Consider the following 19,371-nt stretch of genomic DNA (forward strand, 5'->3'; position numbering starts at 1 on the left):
GCATGTTCTGGCTCAGGAATTCTGGGAGTTGAAGTCCACGAGTCATAAAAGAGCCAAGGTTGCCTACCCCTGTTCTAGGACATGGTGATATTTTCAGTGAGTGATACAACAGACAACCTTGGCTTCTAAGAGGGATAAGGATGCAATTGGTCAAATTTCTGCATATGTTCACAAAAATGGTGATCAACTGGGAATCAGTAAAACATATACAACAAATCTGTCCCACAAGAACAGAAAGGTTTTTCGTAACAGTGGGGATATATTTACCCCCTATCTCTTAGGTATTTAACAGGTGTCCCAAAAATACAAATATGTGGTAGGATTAGATATAGTTGTAGGATGCAGGCTGACCAAAACAAGAGTTTAGTTAGGACATATTTATTCCTTGCAATATAGATTGTTACAATAAAGTGGAAATATGAAGCATCAGTTCTCTGTAGGATTGTATTGCACTTTGGATCCAGAATTGAAAAAGTTCATCAGAGTAAGTAGGTACCTCCTTTAAAAAGCTGTGCTCCTCCTGGACTTTTGCACTGATTAGATGGGGTAAATGCTTAGTTGTTTGGCCTGAAACAACTGTTGCCGCTAAATGAATTAATGTCTGTGGACTAATTCTTGGACATGATATCCTGAAGGAGATGAATACTTGCATGATAAAAAAAAATTCCCTTGAAATAGAATAGCATGTTCCATTGTTTCAGAATCACCAAATTTCCTTTCTGCTTTGGAGTACGTAAGTTGAAAATAGCTTTAGTGGTTTAAAGCACTTCAAAGAGCATGTGTCTTCCTTGATCCAGCCACGGTTTTTGAGGGTCATAAGAAGAACGGCATGTAACGTGCATCACAACTCTCTTTTACATTTCTTTCTTCCTCTTTTAAATCAGACAAGTCTTCTTTTGGGTAGCACACAGAAAATCCTTGCATACAGAACTAAAGACATCCCTGACTTCTGAAGGCTGAAGTGGGGGTTGGTGATTATTTAGCAACTGCCTCGAATATTTCATAATCTAGAAATAGATTAGCAAATCAATTTCCTATAGTTATTTGAAAACCAGAATAGCTGATCAAACAGTGTCTCTGTAAATGCTATATAGCAGGGGTCCCCAATTCCTGGTCTGCAAACTGGTATCGGTCTGTGGATCAGGTCCCGCAAGCAGCATTCTAGCGCGTAGAGCTCCATTTGCACAAGCGGCGGGTGCACGTGCAAAACCATCCCTGCCACCGCCGTTGCTGACGCCATCACTGCCAGTGGTTGGGGACCACTACTATGCAGCAATAAATTGACAAAGTCCACAATAGAATGTCCCATCAATTACACCATTACTAACTTGTGCTACTTCAATAGCAATCTTTAGTTAGCAGCATTACAATCTGATTCAAGTTACATATTGTTCTTGAAATGTAGCCTTTCTAATTTAGAAAAAATAAAATTGCAAAAATACAAAGAATCTTGCAAATAAAAGAAATAAGAGGATGTCCGCTTTTATTTATTTAATTTCTTGTTCCTGAAGCAAAGAGCTTGCAACGCACTAAACGGAGGGTTGCAGCCTATCTTAGAATGATTTTTATGAGCTACTTCTAAACAACTGCTTTTTTCCTCCTCCTTTTTGCAGAGACCAGTCATCAAGCTCGTTCCGTATCCCACAGGCCTTATTACACCTTGCCCAATGGTAACCATGAGAGGCGATCTGTCCTCACCATTACTGAGCCTCCACGATTCCACTTCCAGGCCAAAGGAAAAAACATCCGCCTGGATACCCATTCTCGGAAGGCCATCCGAAGGAACAGTTTCTGCAATGGGGTCACATTCACTAACCGTCCTATTCACCTCTATGAGAAAGTGCGTCTGAAGCTGGTATCTGTGCACCATGGCTGGAGTGGGGCGTTGCGTTTTGGCTTCACAACTCATGATCCCTCACAGATGAATGCCGGTGACATTCCAAAGTATGCCTGTCCAGACCTGGTAACCCGACCAGGCTTCTGGGCTAAAGCTCTGCCAGAGAGGTTTGCACTAAGGGACAATGTCCTGGCATTCTGGGTTGATCGCCATGGGAGAGTTTTCTACAGCGTTAATGAAGAAGAGCCAATTCTGTTTCACTGCGGTGTCAAAGTCTCCGGTCCTCTCTGGGCGCTGATAGATGTCTATGGAATCACTCATGAAGTGCAAATACTAGGTAGGTGTATCCTTCTATCTGCTGATCTTAAAAAAAACAGCAACTGTTATATGCTGGTCAGGAAGGCAAATTGAATTTCTGAACTTTGAAATAAGATAGCTGCAGTTTGTCCGGTGTGTGTGTGTGTGTGTGTGTGTGTGTGTGTGTGTGTGGTGGTGGTGGTGGTTTACATTTTGATTGAAGTAGGAAGTTAGAAATGTCAGAAAATATTAACTGATAAAAAAGTAGGGCATTCAATTTATGGTTCCAGTGCCATATAGTTTCTTGAGCTGGCCTTTGCTCACAAGGTGAACAGTCTCATTCTCTCAGTTAGCTTCTTGAAAAAAGTCATTTTAAAGTGAAGCTGCTACTTGTTTGAAAATGTAAATTGCAGATACCAAGTTCTTCATTTTCATTTTCGTTAGGTCACTTCTGGCTCAATTCTTTCACTGTGCTGAAACATGGTTTACCCAACACATTTTTTAAAAAAAATAATCCTTTTCCTAGGTTTACGTTGACCGTAAACTAGTGAAGTGGCCTGGATTCACCCAATATTAAGCCACAAAAATTAAGTGAAATTAAAACTAGTGAAGTTTAGAGTGTTGTGCAGAAAGTAGGCTTCTCTCTGACCTGGTTGAACATGTTGTGAATGCAACCTAGATGTATTCACTTCCATTTCACAGAAAAAAGCCTTGCAAAATTCTTGTTGACTATTTTCCAAGCAAAAATTAGCATTTGGGTGTTTTGGGTTGTTTTTTTTACCTGTTGGGAAAAAAAGCTAGACTCTATCTGTCTTCCCATTAGAACAGAATTAGACAAAATCCGATGCTGCTAACCAAGCTGACAAAAGAAATGCTAAAAACTGGGCAGGTTCAAGCAAGGGGCTATGGAGAAAAATGTTCACCCAAAAAGTCCCTGTTGTACCCCTCCAGAAGTGGTAATTGGGCTGTACTACAGTATGATGGTGACTCCATCATTCTAAGCCATCCTCCCTCCTCTTGCTCAACAAGATGACCTGAAGAGGAGCCATCATTAAGGGACTGGAAAGATCCCAAATACCTCATTCAGCAGGCTATCTTAGCCTGGAAGTCTGGATGGCATTTAGTAATCCAGCCTTCACGCAAGCCCAGTGAGTTGAATATAGGAAGCCTTCGTTGCTATGATCTCCTGAGCATGCATATAACAGCAACCTGCACGCTTAATACAAGGTTCCTCAAAGGAAGTATTGAACTCCAGAGGACAAAAAAGCAGAATACAAACAAATATCCTCTTAAGAAGTCCTATGGAAATCTGTCTTTCTGTTCTCTAGTATGACCAATTTGGATTTTTAACTAAATCAAACAATAATAAATCTGTGTGGGCAAAGGCTTAATGCTTGTATTGTTCCTTCATAACATGTTTCTATTTTGTAGTAAGGTTGCAAATGTTTGCTCTTAGTTTCAGTCACGCTTTAGCTTTTGGAATCATGTATGCCAGTGACTGTTGAGGCCATGTACATGAAATAAAAATTATTTTGCTCATCCTTCGACTCCCCAAGATACTAGCTGTTTGCATCTTGGTCCAGGGAAGGACTGTGACTGTCCTCTTCCTTCTTCTGCAATGCAGGCTTTTTATCTGTTGTCTCCTTTAAAGGCTCCTTCAAGGTCAAGGTCAAGGTTCCCCCGCACATGCGTGCTAGTCGTTTCCAACTCTAGGGGCTGGTGCTCATCTCCGTTACAAAGCCGAAGAGCCAGCGCTTGTCCGAGGACGTCTCCGTGGTCATGTGGCCAGCATGACTAGACGCCAAAGGCGCACGGAACGCTGTTACCTTCCCACCGGAGTGGTCCCTATTTTTCTACTTGCATTTTTTACGTGCTTTCGAACTGCTAGGTTGACAGAAGCTGGGACGAGTAACAGGCGCTCACTCTGTTACGCGGCACTCGGGACTCGACCCGCCAAACTGCCGACCTTCTGATCGACAAGCTCAGCGTCCTAACCCACTGAGCCACCGCGTCCCTTATAAAAGGCTCCTTAAGAGTCTCCAATTACATTCCAGACCTGTCATGCTTTTAAGTAAGATCTGCACCTAGGTAGAAAAGATAGTGAAAGATGAAGAATAATCATGATAAACACTCTTCATACTTCCCAATTCTGTCAAAAATCATCAACCAGTGCTGCCTCCATATTACGCCCCAGCACTGAAACAAGTCCAGATAATAAATTCTTTCCAGAGTCCTGTGAATCTGTACAGGTAGCACTCAACTTATGAATGTAAATCATGCTGGTTGTTAAACAGATCGCCATGTGAAAGCATCTGATTTTACGAATTTGTTGCAGTAGCTGTTAAATGAATCCATTGTCTACAATGAATTTTTTCCCCCAGAAACCAGAAGTAAATTCCAGTTTTTGGCAAAAAACAAACCACCCCTCCCTATAAATTGTGGTCATGTGACTATGGGACTTTGCAAATGTCCATAAATGTGGGCCACTGCAAACACCTATCATAATTTTGAATCTGTGCTATAAGTAGTCCTATGGAGATCTGTCCTAATTTTGAATGGTTGCTAAGCAACCAGCAATATGTTAAGGACTACTTACATTCTGATGACCTCAACAGCTTTACCCCAAAGATACGGATCCTTACCCCCTTTCTTAAACATGAATTTACCACCACATGGATCCAACTATATCACAACCCAGGAAGCTTTTACCAATCAGGAGACACATGGAGCTAATAAACAGATCACTGGAATAACAGTCACAAGGTCCTGTCCATTTCTTCAAGAGTCATACATTTTCCAAGTAACAACACAGTATCAGGCCTTGGGCAGTTCAAAAGAGTAGATCTGAGTTACTTTATTTTCCAGAGTTCATCTTATATTCCAATGCTTTTTGTAAAAGGAATAGAAATTGAAAAAAACATTATTTTTATTCTTTTTTCTCTTCCTACTTTGTGGAGTTGTATTAAAAAGAAAGAATAAATATTGGCATAAAATATTGATAATATACTTGGGTCTATCATATTCTGATTCTATGTAGGATGTAATTTTTAGGCCATCTGGTTTTTAAAGAACATTTGAAGGCCAGCTAGCTGGGACCAGCTGCATATCTCTACAAGGATGCTATTCCAAAGGGTAGGTGCAGTAGAGAAGGTCCACTTTATGAGTCTCACTAGTTCAGGGGTAGGCAACCTCGGCTCTTTTATGACTCATGGACTTCAACTCCCAGAATGCCTGAGTCAGCATAGCTGACTCAGGCATTCTGGGAGTTGAAGTCCATGAGTCATAAAAGAGCCGAGGTTGCCTACCCCTGAACTAGTTCATTGTTTAATCAAAAAGACTTGAAGCAAGCCAAGTCTGTCACAGCACAGAACAGGTAGATATTATAGGAGCCAGGTGGTTCTCAGTAGCTACGCCCTATGTAATATAGGGCTTTATAGGCGATATCCAGCATCTTGAATTGCCCTAGAAGCCAACTGGTAACCAGTATAGCTCACATACCAGGATTGTTGTACTGCCACAGCAAGACTTCCCCATGACTGCTTGTGCAGAATGGTACTGTATTCTGGACTAGGAGGAACTAAAACATTGAGCTTTGAGAAACCTCACAAATCAAAAGTTTTAGGCTCAACTTCTTCCCTCCAATTAATACTAATTGGAACCAGCTGCAGAGAAAGGAAGAAAACCACAATAACTCAGTGTCCCTCTTTCCCTTTAGAAAGTTTAAGAGGATACCATGATTGATTTTATCAAGAACCACTGAGAAATTAAGAGTCAGCACTGCCCTATCCTATCTCCGGTTTAGGTCATCCACAAGTAGGACTCATGCATTCTCCATATTATTTCCACAAATCGTGCTGTGATTTCAGTGGAATACTATGCATAGAGTGGCCTAAAATTAGAGAGCTGAGCATGCTTCCAGACAAGGCTTTCATTGTGCCTTGTCTAAAAAATGGAAATGGACAAGCGAGCCAGAAATTGTAGTCTTGCATTTTGCAGCTACCCTGTTTTTTCCATAGTGTCTTGCAACATTTTTCTGACCACTAATGAAAGAGGAAGAAACAAGTTGAAAAGGGAAGCAAAGCTAAAATGCTGCGCAATGTCTTTTGCTTTGTAGTTCTATTAGAACAGGGGTCTTCAAACTTGGCCCTTTTATGACTTGTGGACTTCAACTCCCAGAATTCCTCAGCCAGCATGCTGAGGAATTAAAAGGGCCAAGTTTGAAGACCCATGTTCTAGAACAGGGGTAGGCAACCTTGGCTCTTTTATGACTCATGGACTTTAACTCCCAGAATTCCTGAATCAGCACGGCTCAGCTTGGAAACCTCTCCCTTTCCCCTCAGCAAGGCTGACTCAGGAATTCTGGGAGTTGAAGTCCACGAGTCATAAAAGAGCCGAGGTTGCCTACCCCTGTTCTAGAAGCACCCTAAACCTCTGGCAAATTAGTACACAATTTCAATGTGCCTCCTCCCTCTTTCTCAGCTGTGACAACTTAGAGTGAAAAGAATGGCTTGCTGTGGAGCAGCCTGCTTCAGTTTTATTGCTTTTGGATAAGAAGCATCCTTTTTCTTGACATCTGAAGTTATCAGATGTGAGTAATTCTGGGAGAGTCTCTTGCTTGCTCACCTGGCCTGTCAATAACAAAGTATCTAGTGTGCTTGAAGTTCACAATTGCTGCTTTAATGTGCAACATATTACCCGATATATTATTAATGATCTGTAAGATGATTAAATGTTTTCTTGTTTCTCTTTGGTGAATTAAAGTGGTAGTGACAAAGGCAGAGGAAGATAGGAAAGGGTGTTTTTTTAAAAAAAACTGCAAGTTTGAGGGAGGGAAATCAGTAAAAAGGAATGGACTTTCTCTTGATACACTCTTTTTTTATGGCTGAAAAAGAAAGAGCTGCAAGGACTCCTGAAAAGAACGCTAATAATATACTGAACTACATGAATGAATTGGGAAATTATTACTAAATTGACTTAGTGGGGTTTAAATTAATGCAAGGATAGCTAACATATGAACCTCAGCCTCCAAGTATGTTTGAACTACAAGTTATTTTTATTCATTTCTTCCTTTCTTTATCAAATTTATATAGCCGCCCATCTCATCAAAGGTGACTCGAGGCAGCAGACAATAGTAAATAAAATAGAAAACATAAAAAGAACAAATGCGAATATAAAAATAATATCATAAAAAACATCTATCAATATCTGTCCGTGCCACGTCGAAGGAAAATTAGGATTGATGGGAACTGGAATTCAAAAAAGATCAGACCCCCAAATCTGCTGTTTTTTTAAATTCTATACTTCCATCATGCTTTTTCTTTTTTAATTTACTGTACATTCTGCCTTTATTATTTTTAAGAGCAACTCAATGTGGTGAACTTATCTAATATTCCTTCCTCCTCCTGTTTTCCCCACAACAACCACCCTGTGAGGTGAGATGGGCTCAGAGAGAGAGAGACTAGCTCACCCAGCTGGCTAAAATCAGATTAAAATTCAGGGGCTTAACAGTTTCTAGACTGCAATCTTAACCACTAGAACAAACTGGTTTAGTCTGTAACTATGAAAACTCAGAAGGGCTGGTATAAAACACTGCTTCTGACATTTATGTATGACGAAATTAGAGCTGAAACTATTAATAACCTACTCAAAATGGGCTAAAGTAAAAAGAATCATAACAGAGCTCAGAACAATAGTCTGAATGGGACACCGCTTGTAGCTTATCTGTAATCTTGGCTTCACTTTACAGATAGCATGTTTGCGGAGACCATGACCTCCACCCGTCTGAGCAACGCACGACTCAGCACTTGCCTTCCTCAGAGCAACCACGATTCGGCCAATTTTAACAACAATGAGCTGGAGAACAATCAAGTGGTTGCCAAAATTGCGAATCTGAATTTGAGCCGTATGCCTGGGCTGCCCACCGATAACCATACAATCCCCTGCTGCCCAAGCAGGAGGCAGCTTGGCCAAGTTGTGCCTGCCTTTCTAGACACAGATCTTCATTTCCACCCTACTCATGGGCCTGATGTTAACTTTTCTCAGGATCGTATGTCCGGCTGCACCAACTGGCAAGAAAGCAACAGGACCTTGGTGTTTTCTGATCGACCTTTGCACATCGGCGAAAGCTTATTTGTGGAAGTGGGACACCTGGGCTTGCCATATTACGGGGCCCTCACCTTTGGTATCACTTCCTGTGATCCCGGTACTTTACGGACAAATGAGCTCCCAGCAGATCCAGATTTTCTTCTGGATCGCAAGGAGTACTGGGTGGTTTGCCGAGGTTTCCCAGTCCTCAACCATGGTGACGTCCTCAACTTTGTGCTTTTGCCAAATGGAGAAGTGCATCATGGAATCAACGGGATGAGCCGTGGGATGCTGATGTGTGTTGATACCTCACAATCGCTGTGGGTTTTCTTCTCAATCCATGGTGTAATCAATCAGCTAAAAATATTAGGTAAGTAAATGTAGCATCAAAGTTAGTGACCAGAATAATATCACGGAAGTGTTAGTGAAACAATGAAAAGCCTTACAGCTCAAAAGAGAGACCCTTTTTTCGTTTTAGCGTGCAACAGCCAATTGGCTAAACGCTTTGTACTTTTATTTGACTAGTATGAGGATGGTTAAAATATGAACTTACATCTTTTGGGTGCTCCAACTCTAGAGGTTTTTAGTAAGAGACTGGACAACCACTTGTCTGAAATCGTATAGGGTTTCCTGCTTGAGCAGGGGGCTGGATTAGAAGACTTTTAAGGTCCCATCCAGCTCCGTTATTTTGTTATACCTAAGTAAAAGGACAGAACCAGCTGTCATATCTTTTGTTTGTCAAGCATGTATTTTTAACCCCTTTTTATAAACTGAAGTTAAATAGTCTGCACAAGTTTCCATTGTTCAGCAAACTAGTAAAAGGTAAAGGTTCCCCTGCACATGCGTGCTAGTCGTTTCCGACTCTAGGGGCCGGTGCTCATCTCCGTTTCAAAGCCGAAGAGCCAGCGCTTGTCTGAGGACGTCTCCGTGGTCATGTGGCCGGCATGACTGGACGCCAAAGGCACACGGAACGCTGTTACCTTCCCACCGTAGTGGTCCCTATTTTTCCACTTGCATTTTTACGTGCTTTCGAACTGCTAGGTTGGCAGAAGCTGGGATGAGTAACAGGTGCTCACTCTGCTATGCGGCACTCAGGATTCAACCCGCCAAACTGCCGACCTTCTGATCAACAAGCTCAGCATCCTAACCCACTGAGCCACCGTGTCCCTTCAGCAAACTAGGTTCAGGCAAAAAGGAAGGAATTTGTATCCAACCAGAGTACAAGTACAGAAGAAGCTAGCAAGGATCTGTGATAATCCTATCATTGCTCTCTGGCACCACTGCTAGGTAGGACTTACAAGTCACTTAGTACAACTGAAGGGATTGTTTAATAGCTGGAAAATATCAGATTCTGGAGTAGCATTTACTAGTGTAGAAAGAACTGCCATGTGTAACTGCCCGTTCATTCCGCCGGGACCTGAAGACCTGGCTCATCGAGCTCTCTGGCCCAGGCTGAGGATTAATCTTATTTTAATTGGGGTTTTATTTATACAGGGACAAATATAATTTTTTTAAAATTTGTTTTTAACTTTTGTATCTTGTTTTTTAATTACCCTGTAAACCGCCCTGAGTCCTTCGGGAAAGGGCGGTATATAAATGTAAATAAATAAATAAATAAATAAATAAATAAATAAATAAATAAATAAATAAATAAATAAATAATAGGATCACCTAATCAGCATTCTCTTCTCAAAAAAAGAGAGCTAGGTACTTAAGCATGGAACTTCTGGTCTACCCTGTTCTTTATTGTCTCTAATATCAGGTACTGAAACAGGAGGGGTCTGTTTAGCTATCATGGCTGGCATGCTTCTTCTTTGGATGTACCCTTGTTAATGGGGAGACGAGGCTACATTTTATTAATGTCTCTATTTACCAGGACATAATGCCATTTTAGAAGAATAGGAAAATCTCTCCCTTGCATCAGGGTTGTGCTAAATGAAAAATCCATTTCATCTTACAAAGAAAATTTGGGTCTCTCCTAGTTCAGCATAGTCCTGGGCCTAAAAACAAAAGCTAGGAGAAGAGTGAACCTTGTTTTCGAGTAGAGGGTGTTAATTATCAATTAACCTTGTTAATTGACAAGCCTGCTAAAAAGTAACACAATGTAGTTAGAAACCACTCTTGCTATAAAGACTGTTGGGAAGCTGAAACAGAAGTTGTTTTCCAGTTCTCAAATTGAGACACCTGTTCCTGAGAGATTCCTACCCAATGTGCTAAGCACATTGATTTGTGCTTTAGACTGTAAGCCGCCCTGAGTCTTCGGAGAAGGGCGGGATATAAATGGGATTTAAAAAAAAAACTTGGGCAGCTGACAGAACTTTTTCTTTTCAGGCACAGTACAATCCAGCCCTGTGACCATCTCCCCCTCAGGATCCCCTGGAGGCTCCCAATATGACAGCGATTCGGATATGGCGTTCAGCGTGAACCGGTCTTCATCTGCTTCTGAATCATCCCTAGGTAAGGATCGTTTGCTGATCGCTGCAGTGGGAATATCTACATTCGGTACCCTAAGAAATAAAGTACAATCCAAGCTCTGTGGGCTGAGTTGTCTGAAAGAAGGCATGCTGAATTGTGCTAAAGCATGGTATACTTTTTGTTGAGAGGAAGGAAGATTAAATTTCCTGAGGTTGCTTTTAAGTGGCCCATTGGACATCTTTAGGTGACGCACAGATCTTCTTTTGTAAAAGCAGCAACAGAAGCCCAGTGAAGCTAAAATGATCTGACAGAGCTATGGAACAACATTTAAGGGATACAAGCAACTAAGCAGAAAAATCTCCATCTGTCAAAACTAGTACTAGAGAACTTACTGGTAGGAAATAAAAGCAAATGGCAAAGTGCCAAACTGCTGACTCTGTAAATGTCATATTTCACCAGGACATACTTGTTCTTCACATATTGTGATAGTTCATTGATTTCCTGAATATTGATTGATCCTCAGAAAGAGAGAGCAAATGTGCATGTACTTAGTTTCCCAATGCACTGAAGGAGACTGCATAAAAGAATCCGTGTAGATTGGAAATCACATCTCCCTCTCAATTACAAATCTAGTTGCAAAGGAATGTGGGAGAGGGAGGGAAAATGAGAGGGAGGGGGAGATAGAAGATTGTTATATTTCAGTTGCATTTTCTGTGCTCCAGTTATTAGGCTGGAGGAAAATATTTTCTCACCTTTAGAATCATTGTAGCATTTTTAAAGGCATTCAGTATGGTTTTCTCCAATATGTTCATCTCATTTAAGAATGCTTGTCAAAACGTGCATACAGTCGTGTGTTACAAACATGACTGAGCAGCAGCAACCAAAAAAGCTAACAAAATCCTGGGTTGTATAAACAGAGGCATAGAATCAAGATCACAAGAAGTACTATTACTGCTTTATAAAGCCCTAGTAAGACCATACCTAGAATATACTGCAGCCAATTTTGGTCACCCTATCACAAAAAAGATGTTGAGAGTTTGGAAAAAATTCAAAGAAGATCAACTAAGATGATCGGGGGCCTGGAGACTAAAACATAGGAAAAATGGCTACGGGATTTGGGCCTGGCTAGTCTAAGGATATGAGAATGAGGTGGCTGGATGGAGTCACTGAAGCAGTAGGCGTGAGCTTAAATGGACTCCAGAAGATGGTAGAGGACAGGAAGGCCTGGAGGAATGTTGTCCATAGGGTTGCGATGGGTCGGACAAGACTTCGCAGCTAACAACAACAAGTCTAAGGAAAAGAAGAAATAGGCGAGACATGATAGCAGTGCTCCAGTACCTGAGGGGCTGCCACAAGGCAGAGGGGGCCAGGTTGTTCACCAAAGCACCAGATGGAAGGACGAGAAACAATGGTTGGAAACTGACCAAAGAGAGAAGCAACCTGGAACTAAGGAGAAATTTCCTGACAGTGAAGACAATCAACCAGTGGAACAGCTTACCCCCAGAAATCGTGGGTGCTCCATCACTGGAGATTTTTAAGAAGAGACTTGACAATCACCTGCCTGAGACAGTATAGCGGGGGGCTGGACTAGAAGACCTCTAAGGTACCTTCCAGCTCTGTTTTATCCTATTGTAAGTCGGGGGGAATGAATGTAGGGTTTTTTGTTTGCTACTATCCTATTATCCAGTGAACCTTAGAATTCAGTGTGAATTCATCATACACTATTGAAATCTGTACGCAAGTCCAAATAGATGAGTAAAATGCAAAGTCTGTGTCTTCTCAGCCACAGTTGGATTAAAAGACTATGCTATTTCATCGTCGTCATCATCATCATCCTTTTGCACCAGAAGGGTGTGCAAGTGGGAAACATCTTTAGGTAGCCTGAAAGACTGGTTCAAGTATATCGTTATCATTATAAACACATCATTACAAATAATAGTTAAAAATTGCACCCATGCTCCCCCCCTCAGGCAACAAACATTCATTCTATGTAATATTAGCCACCCCAAATTCCATTCATAACATTTCACATCTTTGGCGCACAAAAAGTTATTTAGGAAAGCCGTTCTATATTGCTATATAAAATTAATCTTACATTTGTTCTAATGCACTTTCATCTAGCCAACGGTTTCCAATGCCTGGCTGATGTTTGTCCCCTCTGCCCAGCAGTCAGATTTCACTTCCGGTATAATGACCTAACTTTTTCCCCCCCCTGTCTTTATTGCCTCTTTAATGTTTACTTTACAAAAGGTTCTTTTTTTATCATTAGAAAAATGGTTTGGATGTCTCCTTTTTAGCCTGACTTGTAGAAAAGGAGGTGGCTTTTCTAACCCCAGGTCCTTCGTTTTCCATCCCATGTAGTGACTGCTCCAAGTTCTCCTCTGAGTCCTCCAGTGTCTCCCGTGTTCTCGCCTCCAGAGCCCTCAAGCAGCAAGAACGGGGAATGCACAGTTTGCTTTGACAACGAGGTGGATGTGGTGATCTATACCTGTGGACACATGTGCCTGTGCAACACCTGTGGTCTTAAACTGAAGAAACAGCTCAATGCCTGCTGTCCAATCTGCCGACGGGTCATTAAAGACATTATCAAAATCTACCGTCCTTAACCTCACCCACGCCCAGCCCTCAGGGCGTGATTAATGAGGAGCAGGATGAAGAATGTTGTTAGCGATTGCCACACCTTACTGTCCCTGCTTTATGGGTATCGTGCTGGTCAGTGGTTGCTGAGTGACTCTTGTCTGTATTTCCATGTTTTGACCAGTAGAAACAAATCAGGGAAAATTTAAGTGAACTGGGAAACACTCTGTCTTTGTAAGAGGCTGAAAGTACAGCTGCAGAGTGGGAAGAGCTTTTGGAAAGTTGCTGCTCCGAGGAGTAAGGGTGGGGCCCCAGGGTAGAGGAGTCCTAATACAATTGCCGTGTTGATTCCTAAAGAAAACCAAAAAGATCTTGTGCATTGTTTTCACTGAAATATGCAGCTAACCTATCTTGAGCGGGATAAACGAGAAGTCACTAGACCAGTTTAAAATTTGGGATTCTTTCCCTGCTAAGTCTAGGAATGCTAAAGATTAGTTTGATTTGTAAGCCAGTTCAAATAGAAAAGATGAGAGTAAATTTTCATTTATTCTTACTTAGGGTTGCAGGAGCAACAGGTCATGAGTGTGCTGTTACCTAATTTGCTAATTTAAAAGTATTTTTCATATTATTCATAAGTCAAGATCATGAATAGGGATGATTTAATTAATCAATTATTCCCAATCAAATGTGTAAGAGCAGTGATATTTTCATAAATCTAAGTTTATTAAGCTTTATTTTTTGTTTACAACATGGACTACTCTTTTTTTCTCTCTCCTCCAAATGTAAGAAGTTGTGGCTCAGTTTATGAAATCAAGAACAAGGCATCTTCTTGGGAGAGTCTGGCACACACAGAGAGCTATAAAGATCCTCTCAGGATTTGATTTTTCACCTCTGTGTGACTTGATACTTCCAGGCTTTTGTAGTGAGCAATTACCAAGTGCTTTCTGATCTGGAGAATTGTGCAGAAAGTAGTAGGCCCCTGCAGGCAGAAGAAGTCATGTTGTTAGTTTGGTTTTGGCTTAGGATGTTGTGTGAATTCAGATAATTGGAATAAGAAACCAGTCCTGGCTTATTTCATGTGATCCACCAGCTTATGATAGAGGCTGTGAATAGTTATTAGCCCAGCATCTGTAAGGTATAACACATGAAGGTATCCTTTTAATTAAGTTACAGGGGGGAAAAAGTGGCTAATGGATTATTTAGAATTTCAAACTTCCAGTGTTTTCTTATTTATGATTTATAAATACAGTTGACTGATACCTTCCTTCATTTCTCTTCAGAGGTTTTGTCAACAAAGTATGTAGCAATGTCCAACTCATATCTTCCACTCCAGGAAATTGACTGCTGTTCCACAATGGAGGCATCTTACTGAAATTGAAAAGGGTTTTAATTTGGCACTGTTTGCGGGAAAAGGGATTTTCAAGCTATTATTAGACCTGTACTTAAAAGATAAATAAAATTTGGTTATAGTATTAGTGCTGAATTACAACCTGAATAATATGTGCAGGAGAGTCAGGGAATTACTAAATTAGGCCCAGATATGGATTCTTTTTTTCTAAGAGAGCAATCTTGTACTATACTGGAGGGCTTCAGTATTCCACGATCTTTGAAAATTTAAATGTCCGATGAGTTAACTAGAGCCTGCTTGGTGTAGTGTTTAAAATACAGGTAGTCCTCGACTTATAGCAGTTCATTTAGTGATCGAACTTACAGTGGCCCTGAAAAAAGTCACTAATGACCATTTTTCACACTTATGACCATTGCACCATCTCCATAGTCATGTGATCAAAATTCTGATACTTGGCAACTGACTCATGTTTATGACGGTTGCAGTGGCCTGGAGTCATGTGATTATTTTTTTTGCGACTTTCTGACAAATAAAAGTCAATTGGGGAAGCCAGATTCACTGAACAACCATGTTAATAACAACTGTAGTAATTCACTTAACAACCGTGTCATGAAAGGTCATAAAATGTGGTAAAACTCACTTAACATATGTTTCGCTTAGCAACAGGAAATTGGGGCTCAGTTGTGGTTGTAAGTTAAGGACCACTTTTACACCTGACCTTTTCCAGGTGCCTTAGACAGGAAGTAGTCCAGATGAGCTAATTCTACTTTACTGAACCCTGTTGTAAGCTAATTCTAGTTTATTGTTATGTTAACGGAAGGGATCTTGCAGGTCTGAAAATACTCTCCATCTCTTTTTTTACAGCTTGATAAATTAGGGTAGATTCTGAGTTCCTCTACCCATTATGCAGTTGAGGACTCCCCCCTTTTTATCTGACTATTTTCTAGGCCAGTGGCCCCCAACTATTGGGCATCAGGGACTGGTTCCTTTGACAGAGAGGTCTCCATGAACCGGAGGGGGCGTGGTTTTATGCGCTGCTTGGATCCCACAGATGGAGCTTTGCTTGTTTGCGCAGCCCGGTTTCTGGCATGCAATGGACCGGTGCCGGTCCTACAGACTGGGGGTTGGGGACCTCTTCTCTAGGCAGTGTCTCTTCCCCTCATTTCTCAAGGTCATTTCTGTCTTAGGCAGAAAAGCCAGCTGGGTGACCTTGGGTCAGTCACTCTCTCTCAGCCCTAGAAGAAGGTGATGGCAAACCACTTCAGAAATGTTGTGGTCACCAGGATTCAAGACTGACATGAAGACACACCCCCCCCATCCCCGTTCCCTCCCCTATTTTTGTCCTTCTCAAAGGCTGAGCTCTCCCTACCACTGATTTTGGAGGCTCTAGAAATATTAATCTCCCATTGCAGCCTATCCATTTAGTCAGCAAAATGACTAGTAGAATTTATCTACTATCAAGCTCTACCTTTATGACAATTACTGTATTCTGATATGTAATTGAGGGGAGCCAAGGCTGCTTTTAAACTGTTTGTGACTTTCTTCCTGTAATACCTGTACTAGAGGAGCCAATGAAATCTCAAGGATACATATGCGCACATTTCTTCTTGCGGCATTGTTAGGACCCATCTGAGCTCTGATTAAATTTTTCCCCAGACACTAAGTCATTGTGGTACATGATGGCTTCCAGTAAATGTTGCTATGCATTTTGAATTCTGTCTACCATGTAAACCTGTGTAATGAAGTTAGCATTGCAATCAGTTATTAGGGAAAAAATGGCTGAGAACGTTAGAACGTTTTGTGATGAAATAATACAACTACATTTGTATTCACAGGGTGTTTTCAGTAGCTTCTGGATTCTTAACAACTACTTGACCTTAGGTGACTTTAATTTCAGGTTTTCTAGCCATAGATGTCACATATGTGCATTATAAAGCTGGATAACTGAGATTGTTTCACCGTTTAAGATGAGACTGCATTATGATGGACTTGAGCAATTACCAGCAAAACTTTCTAAAGAATAATATTATTCTGAATGTTGAAGGCCATAGAGAGCGATAATTATATAATAATAACCCTGAAATTGCGAGGTTCAAACTTTTGGATAGAGCTTTAGCATGAACATTTTAGCCCTTTTGCTGTTGGTAGATTGATTTAAATAAAAAATCATGCCAGTGTGTGTAATTCCAGGTTATATTGCCCATTTTTGACAGTATGATCCTGGAGTGAAAAACAGGGCTTACACGTGGATTGTAGTTTGCTCATTCCTGCCATAGAAATTGCATTGTGACTTGGGAGAGGAAGAAACTCATCTCTATCATCTTTATCTCATTGTGAGTTTAAATGCTTGGTCAAGAGTAATTTCACAAGTTAAGATAATTGTTTGCTAGAAGTGGTTTTGTGAACTGTAACTTTTTACTTGTATAGAAAATTTTCTGGCTCAATCAGCAGCATTATTTTCCTTTCTGCTACTTTTCACTACTGTTGATTAGGAGAGTTTCTAAATTAATGTGATCACAACTACTAAAGATTGCTCCTGGGGATGTGCAAAACATTTGAAATTCAATACACCCTATTTTGAATATGAATTGGCTGATATGAAGATTGTGGAAGTGTTTTGAGGTCAAAACTTCCAAAATACTTGGAATGCTCACTTCCACACCTAGAGAACTTGCTAGGTGATGTATTCAGACAAAGTCAGTATGAGATTATTCAAATCCAAAATTTTTTGCAGATCCCTAATTGTTACTAGAGATAGATTTTTTTTAGTATTACAGTGCTGTTGTGTAGTTCTAGTATGTCTCCTGGCAATAAGATTGCGATGAAGATTAGTGAATATTACAGACTTCCTCTGTTCTTACTGCTCTTATGGGGTAGTCTCAGAAATCAGGCCTGGTCAAGGGGCCAGAGTATATTAATAGTACAAAACTCTACATTGTGGCAGGTATGATAAATCCAAGGATGTTTTCCCCACTTGGGTGCTATTTACAACCTCCAACACTGATGTTCTCAGCAACACGTAGCCTCCTAGTATCTCTTTCAGAACTGTCACTTGAGTCTATTTAATCATCAGCGATTTAATATAAAATCTACCTGAGCATTTGCCCTAAACCTTTGCACTGGAACTGATTTAGCTAAGTGAACGTATTTCCTCCTGGCTTGGCAATTTATGCCTACAATAACTGTAAAAAGCAAAATGCTTGGAGCCAAGGCAAAAAAGGGGTCTTCTTTATCTTAAAAAAAGATTTACCAAACGAAGCAGCTTCTGACAGAGGCTCAGAGGCAGGTCATAAGCTTAAACGGAAACACAGCTCTGCTTAACTGAAGTTTCAGAAGGAAGTCTCACATGCTGACAGATAACGTTTTGGAAGTGGAGGCTACTTAGCAATTAGTTTTCGCTACTGCTTGTTCCTTTTTTTTTTTTAAATTTGTTCTGAAAAATCTGTTTGTGCCTTACAAGGGTGTGTGTGCACTTTTTATCCTTTTTAATGCTACTTTAAAATGGAGAGGGGGAAAAAAAGATCTTAACACAAATGGCTGGTAGTTTTATAGACTTTCCTGTGTTCACCAATAATTATGCTTTTTGATATTGGAGTGACAAATGTATGTTTTCATTGAATTTTTGCTGGCACTCTCCTTCCCCTTTGTATAAAAAGCTTTTAAAAAAAATTTCCAGATTTTTAGAATTTCTTGATATATCTGTAGTACATGATGTGAGCTGTATTTCACATTTTCAAATAAGCCAGATTAATCTCTGTAATAAACTTTAAAAGCCAATTAATTGGGGAGGGAAGTTTGCACTTCTCTGTATGTTAATATTCTCTAGTATTGTGATCTGTAGTGCGTGTGTGTATATATTTTTTATTTTGGTCTGTTTTACATGAATATAAAATTTTACCTGTTTATGAAACAAGATGTTGGCTTGTCACTATTCTCTACAGCCCAGTAATAGGGGGAGGGTCAGTGTGTGACTAGCACAGACATGTCAAACTCGCGACATCACATGACGTATCAGGACAGTTTTGCCGTTGCCGGCAATAGGGTAGGCGCAGCTTCCATGTGACGCATCCGGCCCGTGGACTGGCAGTTTAACACCCCTGCTCTAGCAGAAGCCCAGAGCTTAGAAGCAGGTAGACAAGACACTGAAAGCTGTTTCAGGCTTTTGCTGGGCCCTCTAGCTTCACTGAACAGAGATTTGGCATAGCCTTTAAATTTATTGTTACTATCATTATCGGTGGTGGTAAAATGAAGGGCAGAATGGAGCAACAAGGGTGGTAATGGAAAAATTGTCATCCCTCTTCAGTCAAGCTATCTTTTCCTTAAGTTTACTTTGAGGCTTAGGGAGGCGGCTTAGGGAACATAGTGACGCATGAGTTTTGTCTGGCCATCGCAATGATTATTCCACTGCATCCATTGTATTTTCCAGACCTTGGCCATACATTTAGAAAATGTATATACAATCCCTTGTGACATCAGAGTCCCATATGTCCATCCAAAGTATGAAAGCTGCTAGCAAAGTTTAGAAGTTTTTTTTTTTAACCTGCACTTAGGATCTCTGCTTTGAAAGAATTCATACACACAACCTTCCACACTTGGGCATGGAAGAGGAGGCTTCCTGCAAATAAGGATACTGTAAAACCATTTGATCTTATTTTATGCCAAGGATTGTGATTAAAATATTCAGCATCTTACATCAGCAGAGAGAGCTGAATGGTTACTTTGCTCTGCATTTGATCATAGCATTCAAGTGAACTATGGTTGCAGCTGTCCTTTGTTGGTGATTAAAATGCTGTTACACACACATGAGCAGACA

At 40.7% G+C, this 19,371-nt stretch overlaps 1 protein-coding gene across 1 annotated transcript; it reads left to right on the forward strand.

The window, feature by feature from the left end:
• Positions 1 to 418: 418 nt before the first annotated feature.
• Positions 419 to 13,951, forward strand: NEURL1B (neuralized E3 ubiquitin protein ligase 1B; the record flags this gene model as incomplete). The annotated part of the gene is made up of 5 exons (XM_083351107.1): positions 419 to 488; positions 1,614 to 2,174; positions 7,881 to 8,588; positions 10,550 to 10,675; positions 12,995 to 13,951. 5 exons carry the CDS (start codon positions 419 to 421, stop codon positions 13,237 to 13,239), a joined length of 1,710 nt encoding a protein of 569 aa, XP_083207233.1. The 3' UTR covers positions 13,240 to 13,951.
• Between the last annotated feature and the right edge of the window lie 5,420 nt (positions 13,952 to 19,371).

The sequence above is a fragment of the Vipera ursinii genome (genome assembly GCF_947247035.1).
Source record: "Vipera ursinii genome assembly, chromosome: 2".
NCBI classification, from domain to species: domain Eukaryota; kingdom Metazoa; phylum Chordata; class Lepidosauria; order Squamata; family Viperidae; genus Vipera; species Vipera ursinii.